Consider the following 10000-nt stretch of genomic DNA (forward strand, 5'->3'; position numbering starts at 1 on the left):
CTTTTTATCCTAACCTGTGACTGGGCTTCTGATAGGATGCAGGAAAAAATTAAAGATTATGCAGAATTTTTGGCCATATTATGGGTAAACATGCGTTGATTATGCAGAAATTACACCAGACTATGTGGAATTTTAAACAGTTTATAATTTAACTAAAAATAATATTAGGCCCGTCCAATGTATTTATGTACTTATAATTGCCTGATCGTAGGTTACCAGTACTTTTATCCTATCAAAATGATTCGTGTATTCTGTATGATTCCCAGGGTAACTTAGCTATACCCAGGCCCTCAACATGTGGGTTGTGGGGTCTGTTGTCATGTGATCACTCTCCATGCTATTTGCCTCGGCAATTTGTCTGTGCACAATCAAAACTAAAGAATTATTACACAACCCACATAACAACTCTATAATTATGTCACTTTTTTGAAAAGCAATCCAACAAAACTTGGTGAAATAAGATTGTCCAGGTGAAAAAAGTCCTGAAAAGGGCATCACTGTTGTTGTTCACAATGACTGCTTTCAAATAACATCTCTTGCAAGCTAGACTTCCAGTTTTGAACGAACTGTGGCTTAAAGATGAAAGGGAGAAGTGATCCTCGCACTTATCTGGAGAATTAAATAAGCAAGTCTCTTATTACGTGCTTTATAGCTCAGTTAGTAGCACATTGCAATGGCATTGCAGAGGTCATGGGTTTAAATCCCATTGAAGCCTAAAGAGAAAAATTTGCTTAAATAGTCCAGATTAGTGCAAGGATCGCTTCTCCCTTTTCAATGTTCCTTTTAGGTGGAAAGGTGGCTTGTGCAATAATATCTAGTGTCGTTACAGTACAAAAGTACAGCTAAAATGTATTTTTTCCAGCCTATCACACCACGAGGGCCTTGCAATGCTCTGAAACTTTTATCACTACACTCACTATCTTGAACCTGATTGGCTAACAAGCTACATGTACGTACTTTTTCACTCAAATTCTCTTGAATTAAAAGTAAGCAAAAACTAATAAAAAAATAGAACAAACCCCTCAAATATTGGCATCAAAGTATCAGACATGGAATTGGAAACCACTGCACAAAACGTAAGGCCTCAAACGAAAACCCTGGCCTGCTGCAGATAAAATCAACATCAAGAAACTGAAAATATTTTCATCACGATAAACTATTTTCTTAGAAGAGAAAATATCACACAGTAGTATGAAGGTCCAAATCTAAAGTCTCATAGAACAAAAACCAATGTTTAGCGCTAAAGGAAATCTTACTGGAAGCCCCTAAAAGAGGCGTCCATTCAAATATGTACCGTACTCAAGAGAGAGAATTATGACAAAGGAAAAGGAAACCAGACCATCTGCAGGGACCCATGTACATGTACATGTAGGCCTGTCAACCCCACTTTACACTCACGAGACTCTTGAATATCATATTTTGTTAAATTGTGTTCACCTTAGAGAATGACAATTTTTGTTTTCATTATTCAAGGTACCCCCCTTGAAAGTGTTTAAATTTTTCAAACACCCCCCTTTTTGCCTCCAATTTTTTGTGGGGTTGCCTGATTTCTCATTAGTCTAACCTCCCCCCCCCCCCCCAACAAGTTTTTCTGAATGCTCTGTCGTAGCTCATCTCAACCTTAAAAATTCTTGATATATAACAAAAGCCTCAAGCAATAGTAATAATTTATTATTGTTTATTCAATATCATGCATGTAAGCGGCCAAGTACTCCACAGCCTTAGAGTTTTTCCTGGGTAGTGAGAAGCTGTAAGTTCTTTGGCCAAATGTTATTCTTTTGCTCGCATTTACGCAGAATCTTTACGATACTACAGTGTATTAATTCATACCAGAAGCTGAAGGGTTGGAGCATACAACTGCACTTTATTTATGTCACAGAGTTTTCACAGACCGATTTATTCTTAGATCGAATTTCCCGCGAATGAGATTCCCACAGGAGTGCCATGACCAATCACAAGAAACTAATTTGATGTCATTGCACCACTGAAATGGGGTTGCCTTTCTTTCATAAAAGGAAAGGTACTCTAAAAATAGACCGGTCTGCAAAAATGCCGTGATATTCTCCCACTCATCAGCTCCTGCTCTTACTACATATTTGGAACAGAAGATTCCTTCGGGGTTTGAAATCCTACATGTCCTATTGCATAAATTCTGGTTGTATTACGTGGCACTTTCTTGATGCAAGCTTTGAACAGTGGAGCTAAGAGCCTCCAAATTCTTCATTAACTTTTCCAAGTTCGCAGCGCTTTTAGTTTCGTCTTCTTCCCCAAATCCTTCAGTAGTATCGTTCAGTTCAAAATGTAACTGTGCCAAACGTTCTTGAAGCTCTCGAACCTTATCCATCTTTTCGATAGTACAGTCCTTTCCAAATGCGTGCAGCTTTCCGTGGTTAAAATCGTGCATGAGTTCGAGCAATCCTTTTTCCATTTGTTTCACGTCTGTTCTATCAGTCAAGAACGAATGTTCTTGAATATGCGGAGTGGGCTTCGCTTGCTGTCTTTCACCCTCTTTTGATTCTCTTGACTTACTTTTACTGCTACTTGCGCCTTCCGTACTTTCAGCCATCCGTTCATACCCTTGTCCTCTCTACAACATGTGCTGATGAGCTAAAACAACTGAAAATTCAAAGCAACTAAGACATAACTCTTCGAAAGGACGCCATATTGGAATTACCCACGATGCTCTTCAAGCAAAACAATAGCCAGTCTAAAATAACGCATGCGCACACGATTTCCTTCTCTTCCACCAAAATAATCATTGTACAGCGATGAAGTGAGTAAAACTAAAATCCTTTTCCATCTCGGCGATAATCAACGAGAAATTAATGCCTGCTGGAATTTAATCAACCAGGCATTTATCATAGTTTCAGTTACGTTTTGTGTTAACTTGACAGTGTTGCCTTTTTTACCTTCAAAGTGACTTTCCTTGTGGTTTCAATTTTCCTCTCGACAATACTTGTAGTCTTTCTTGTTGTCCATCTTCACGAGCCCATGGGCTTTCTCACCGTATCGGGCCTGCCGATGTGTGCCATCTATTTTCTCTATGGCTTTGAAATTAAATTATTATTGGTGTTTTAAAGGCTCGAGCTGTGCAACTACAGTGGGTATAAAATCTATCCTGGCCATGGCAAGAGATACTGCCGACTCGATGGGAAGGTATGCGAACGAATTTTCCCATTCATAGTTCTTGAAGCCATAATTTATTCTAGTAAAGCTATGTTTCCCTTTTTTTTTTAATTTGTAAAACCTATAATTTGATACCATGAATTTATTTTGTAACGTACCATGTTGTGCAAGGCGTATTCGACTGTCATATTAGCACGGGCATTGAATATTACATACATGAGATATAGGTCTTGACATTAGTAGGCTTAAATTAAACAATAAAGATGCTGATGTTCTGACGTTAAAAAAAGAAAAACAACTACAACAATATCTGTAATTTGATATCTGGGGTAACAATGTTCTCTTGGGTATGCATTATCTAGGTCTTCAACTTCCTCAACAAGAAATGCGAGAGGGCTCTATTAATGAAACGAAATCCACGAAAGATCACCTGGACTGTACTTTATCGTCGAAAGCACAAGAAGGGTTCAGCAGAGGAAGTCAAGAAGAAGCGGACAAGACGAAATGTCAAATTCCAGCGGGCAGTGCAGGGAGCCACACTGGAAAGCATTTTAGCCAAGCGAAATCAGACACCTGAAGTGAGAAAAGCCCTCCGTGAACAAGCAATCAGGTTAGGTCTTTTCACAGAAATTGGAAGGTGGCGTCCTGAGATTGTACATGTACCACAGAAAAAAATAATTAAGATGTCCCGTCTTAAGGGCTTACTAGGTCATTGTTTGATTACGGTATTTATTCGATTAAGCACCCAACTTCGAATAAGCGCCCACCTTGAATAAGCACCCACCCTGAAGGTAGAAAAAGTTATTAAGCGCCCACCACCCCACCGCCAAGGACAAGATTTCCTTACATCCATCCAGGAAGCCCTAACAGCTTCTCGCCCGACTGACCCATTTGCTTGACATTACACTGTCGGATGTTGAGGAGGAAGCACCAGAAAGTTCACTTATTGAACTGAACGACCATGACATTGAAGTTGATTGAGAATTATGATAGCTAAAGAGACTTCTGTGAAGACCGAACAATCAGTTGTTAGTTCTGGGCATATGTAAACCAAACAATGAACAGTTACAATTTATGTGCTTTAATATTTTGTCACGTTTTGTTACAAAATGAACTTTTTACTTACTGAAAATGGTGAAAATTTAATAAGCGCCCAACCTTGAATAATCGCCCACCTCGAATAAGCGCCCACCCTGAAAGTCCAAAAATTAAATAAGCGGCCTGGGTGCTTAATCGAATAAATACGGTAGTAACATTTGATGGCCATTTACTTTCATAGAAAAAATAATTAAGACTCCCTGTCTTAAGGGCTCACTAGGTCATTTTTTGATTGGTAAGATTTTGATGGCCATTTACTTTCACAGAAATATTGTACATATGTGACCCTATTTGGGAAAAGGGGGATTAAGGTGAATTTAGAAAACAACGTTTTAACGCGTTTAATCGCGTTCGTCGAAACGCGTGGAAACGCATTTTTTGTGCGTTTAAACAGATTTTTAACGCGTTTAAACAAACGGCTCTGTTGCGCTTCAATTACTGCATTTCGTATGCTGAAAAGTACGCTAATTTAGTTGTATTTGAATGAATAAATTACCTGTTCTATAATATGAAATGCGGAGATTAGAGTGCATGTCTTCCAACCCACTGTGTCAAAATGATCAATTCATCAGCAAACTTACCTTTTGCCTTTCCTTTTTACATTGCAGTAAGAATCACATTCCGTCTATAATAATTTACTATCCTTTTTTCTGTGAGCGCCTCATGCGCACCGACTTTAGCCCACTTGCAGTGCACGAATCACGGCAACCAGACAATTAGCACACGCAGGAAAGAAGATTCGGTTTTCGAGTCTTCCTAAGAATGGAGCAAGCCGTCGCATTTGAGCCTACGGATTCTGCAGACAAGAGCCAACGATATTGCTCAAAGAAACGCGAACCACTGAACGACGCTTCAAAAATGTTTCCATTAGCGCATCAGGTTTCACCAAGAGGCTGGTCAATCATTTGTCTCACGCTCGTTTTCACACTTTTAAACTCTTTAAAATTCTCACATTCTCCTCCTTCGTGTTTTCCTCTTCGGAATTTTTGGCGACAAAAAGAGCGCGTCGCCAGAATGAAGCAGAATCGAAGTGATGACGCCGCTGGCCTTCGGGATGTGTCATATGTTATCACTCGAGTAGACTGGTCACGATGTCGTGACGCTCGCCCCGCAACAACTGAAAAATCAGGTTTTCGCCCCGTAGCGACGAAAAATTTGGATTGTTTGTACCATTATTGATAATGCCTCGAGAAAATAGAAATTACAGAAAACAGGCTGTCAACATTTAACCACCTTCAGAAGGACGTAATTCAAAGAATGAGCGAATCACATAAACATTTCATCGAAATGTGACAAAGTAAACATCGCATTGACTTGACCAAATACTTCTGGGTTGTGTAATTCTCTCCATTGTTATCGTGGGGAAACAGAAACCTAAATGTCCAGTTGCGAGAGAAGTAGGGAGCGATTCAGTGAAACTGGGAACGTTTTTAGATTCGCGAACATTTGGTAGTATCGCAAGTATTTACCGGTTTTTCTGATCAGCGAATTGATTTTTTCGGAACTTCCTTGGTGTTCACGAACAGGCTTTCCATCGGATAGTCTTAATTTATTTGTTACGGATTCTTTCAGTTGTCGCTATAATAATATAATTATTGTGGGACTGTGAGAGAAGTAGCGAACGATTTAACGAAAGCAAGAGCCGTTTTTCGCTATCTTTATGACCGGTACCTTCCGGTGTGATTAATGGCTCGAAGTTGAAGCTTTGGCCGAAGACGCTGAATATATCTGCTCTCGTTCGCTCATGAAATAGGTTTCCTCTGCCAACTGCAAATTACCCGCGAATGTTTCGGGAAGGTTGGATGGGTTCAGAGAAGTATGATCCATTTCTTTCAGAGCTTTGCTTTTTTTGTTATTTCAGAGGTTTAATTGAAAGCGCTATCATATTGTTGCAAGTTATCGTGCTTGTGTCTTGGCGCTTCACTATCTGCCTATTCAACCCCTTTTCATTATCGCAAATCATAAACAAACAGGAAATTAAACAAACTGATGTCTCCTTTTGACAAGTACTAAATGACCAAAAAGTCTAAAATTTCGGAAGGTTGCGTGACTGATCGCGACAAATATGTGGATCAGTTTATTTCTTTTGAGCGGTAAACAGCGAGTCGTCGATCAATTTCTTTTCTAATGGCTTGAACGTAACACTTAAATGCAGCTTTAGTTGAGCCCTGTCATGATGGTACGAGTTGTTTTATCTTCGTTCGGTTACTTGGGCCTTGGTCGTCGCCGGGGTCGTCGCTCAGAGTCGGAAGACAGCCGCTATGTCAACTGCCTTGATCAAACATGAATAAAGGAAAAATGGTAGTAAGTTTTGCATGTGAAGAATGCCTCAGCTGGTAACCCCAATGCAGAATTTTATTTGATTGATTTATAAGTGTTTGCGACTCTACTATAAGACCAACATGAACAGCATTCAACAATCAACGTTCTGTTGTACATTTCTAAAACAGGATCGCACATGACAAGAGAAACCTACTGACGACCCTCGCTAATCACAGGGTACACATCAAAGCAAACTTGTGCTTAACACCATCTTGAAAATTCATTTGTACATTCCTCACTTCATTTGAAACAAATTTCTATTGTTTATGCTCATGATTTACCGTTAGAGTCGCTAAGTAAGTGTTTTGTTTTTTCCTCAGAGAACGCCGCCAATTTAGGCATGTTTAGGTTGGACTAATTCGCATTTCTTCTCTTTTCCGAGTACTTGCAGCGACTAAAACAATCAAGATTTCGATGGTTTGTCGAGCTGCATTGTTTAAATAAATCACAGTTAACCCCAGATGACACCCAATAATAATATTATAGCAAGCAGCCATTTAATTATGCGCTCACTTGAGGTAAATTAACAGCGTTTAAACGCGTCGTTTGTGTAAAGCTTTTCCGACATGAAATCTTACAAACGCGTTTTTTTCGCGTTTAAACGTTGTTTAAATGCGTTTAAACGGTGTTTTAACGCGTTTGCGTTTAAAACGATAGAAAACGCGTTTTTTTGTTATTCACCTTAATCCCCCTTGTCCTAAATAAGGTCACATATACACAAAAACTGGCAAAACGACCACAATGTTTTTCTTTCACCAATAAAAGTATTTTGGGCACTTAGGATCCCATGCTTGCTTCTCTTTAGGTTGCATCCTGTGTGATGCTTGCTGCTTGTGAACATTTTTCAGTGATGATATTGTGTTACCCACATTATTTGAGAACTGTGAACAGTTTACCTGAGAATAAATCTTATCTGAGAAAAATGGTTACTGCAGTTTTACCAGTAGAATGTTTTGTGGGTGAATCAAAAATGAAATGCCAAGAGTGGCTGTAAATTTTGCTGATGGGCTGGGGATATTTGATGATTTTAGTACTCCTTGTACAGTAGGTGTGAAAGATTTGGTTTATTCAAGGTATGGAGTTAGGGGTAAGAATTTCAACTATGTGACTTGCATGCTTTTGTAGAAGAAAATTTACATGTATGTCTGCCCGATTCTTGGAAGAGCCCAAACGTTTCTGCTCATTGAAGGTAGGACTTGGATAATCTGGCTGTTATAAAGACCTTGGCAGTGCTACATGTATTTATTTGAAATTCTATCTTTTATTTACCTTTTGTCCTTAGGGCTGCAAAGGAAAAAGCGAAGGCTAAACAACAACAGAAGAAAGCTGCTTCTGCTGCGGCTGCTCCTAAGGTACTTTAAAAGAAGAATGTTTTTATTTTCCTGTTACCGGTAAATTTTTTTAACTGTTATGTATCAAAAAATGCACTTCACTTGGTCCCAAGGGAAAGGGGGGGTTGAGTCCTAATTTTGTGTAGCTACATGTAATTCTTTATCACAAAGTCCAGAGGTGCCTTTTTAGCTTCTCTGTAGTTAGTCCATCTAAAATAAAATGGCTGTTGATGTAAAAGGTTAACCAACAAAAACATGACAATAAGTAGAGTAAATAAAAGATAGACTAGGTATTTGTTACACGTACATGTAAGTCATGACTTTCTTTCTATGTAATAAAAATGACCTTAAATATTGACAATGTACTTACAGTATAGTTCACAATACATGTAGTTCACAAAAACAGCAACCAAAATTTAATGCTTAAGATTACATTGTCAGAAGAGTCCGGGACTAAGCTGTGAATTTCACTAAAAACTGTGACCTCCAAAGTGACAGAAGTTTAGTCAACCATGCTACCTTGTTGACTAAGCTTATCACGATGGGAGTCAGTTTAATTTTGTGGAAATGGGCACAGCTTCTTATAACAAAGACCATTATAATGGAGGAGTCAGCGGTCATTTTGGCAGCTTATGACTTACAATGTATGATATGGGGAAGACAGGCGAGAGCACCACATAAAGAAGCAGTGCTTTTGACTGATGTTTGTCGTGGATATAGAGTCTGCGAAGAAACAGCAAAACAACAAAGAAAATATCCACTACAGCACTTGTTTCTCTTGATTATGAAATCTTTGTTCCCCATATCATATGTCAGCAGGGTGCTGATTTAGTTTTTGAGCCTGCACTGAAAAGGCAGAAAAAGCGGGAGAATTAAAGCCCAACTTCGAACGTAATTTTCTTGCAAAAAACAGAAAACGACAAGAAATAACCCCACACACTTGACTTTACTTACACATATATGTTAAACTTTCCAAAAACAGTGTTGGAAAAATTGCTGATTTTGGCCTTCAGTTCTCCTTCAATCCATGTTTCTGTTGTGGGAAACTGTTATTTCAACACATCATTGCTTTGATTGATCATTATATATACATATCCAGAGCATCTTGTGGTACCCAGAGTGTCACAGAAAAGCAAACAAAAAAAAAAACACAGGTAGTCTCCTGATGAAGAGGAGATGTTCCGGTATCCAGAATGTTAGAATGATCAGATGCACATACACTTAGTGTATGATGCCACGAAATTTCCCCTACCCCTTTTCTTCAATTAAATAAGGCCAGAAAACCTGACAATATATGTAAACTAAACAAAGCGTCCTCCAAAATTAGTCTTTAAAGGGGACATTTTGAGTGGACAAAATAAATGTAAACAGCAAAGATAACCCTAAGACCTGAAAATCCATGCAATTAAAATAACGCTATCTTCAAAGCCACCCTTTAGCCTTGGCTTGAATAGGTAATTGTCATTTTGACTTCAAGGGACCTTTTGTGGTGGCATTTATGAAAATTGAGTGGGGGATCTTAGTATAATTATTATTTCTTGCATATTTTGCATGCAGTGATTTAGCAGGCTGATTTGATGCTTGATTTTATTTGGGATTGAGATCTTACCAACTTCGTTTCTTTGGGCAATACTATTGCAGCTCCTTTTTTCCAATTCAATTAACGGCACAAGAGTAAATTTAAAAAAAATGTTAGCCGAAGCTTAATGTTCACCCCTCGAACCGAGTTAGTAAGTATGGGTAATTAAATAGTGACGAGTGAAATTGGGGAATAATAATGAACAATTAGACCCGTAGCCCATGAGGCGAAGCCGAATGGGCTATTGACCCGTGGCCCTTGAGGGCGAAGGGTCTAATTGTTTTAGTATCACCCAACTAGTACATACATACATACATACATAATCTTTATTTTGACACGATAAGGATAAAAGCTAAAAGCTTTTGGGGTCGTGTATTACATATAAACACATAGACATACTAAATAAGAATTCCAGATTAGAATAATTTAAACTATCGAAATATATTTATTTGGGAATTAAAACGAAAGAAAGCGTCACGCTTTTCGCTACTCGAGGACTATTACTAATAGTCTTCTAGTAGCGTAGCCAATCAAAATGCAGCAT

The 10000-nt window shown here is 38.6% G+C and overlaps 2 protein-coding genes across 2 annotated transcripts in view; one reads left to right on the top strand and one right to left on the bottom strand.

Annotated features, from left to right (window-relative positions):
• Positions 1–2161: 2161 nt before the first annotated feature.
• Positions 2162–2566, bottom strand: LOC138036680 (coiled-coil domain-containing protein 28A-like). Its single transcript, XM_068882796.1, has one exon. The coding sequence runs from the start codon at positions 2564–2566 to the stop codon at positions 2162–2164; it is 405 nt and encodes a 134-aa protein (XP_068738897.1).
• Positions 2567–2720: 154 nt separating this feature from the next.
• Positions 2721–10000, top strand: part of LOC138036675 (large ribosomal subunit protein eL24-like) — a 7664-nt gene continuing 384 nt past the window's right edge. Inside the window, exons 1-4 of the mRNA XM_068882794.1 lie at positions 2721–2773; positions 3081–3156; positions 3489–3736; positions 7829–7898. Of these exons, the coding sequence (XP_068738895.1) occupies positions 2769–2773; positions 3081–3156; positions 3489–3736; positions 7829–7898 (399 nt within the window). The 5' untranslated portion in view covers positions 2721–2768. The remainder of the gene's footprint in view (positions 2774–3080; positions 3157–3488; positions 3737–7828; positions 7899–10000) is intronic.

Source organism: Montipora capricornis, unplaced genomic scaffold (genome assembly GCF_036669925.1).
Source record: "Montipora capricornis isolate CH-2021 unplaced genomic scaffold, ASM3666992v2 scaffold_496, whole genome shotgun sequence".
NCBI classification, from domain to species: Eukaryota; Metazoa; Cnidaria; class Anthozoa; order Scleractinia; family Acroporidae; genus Montipora; species Montipora capricornis.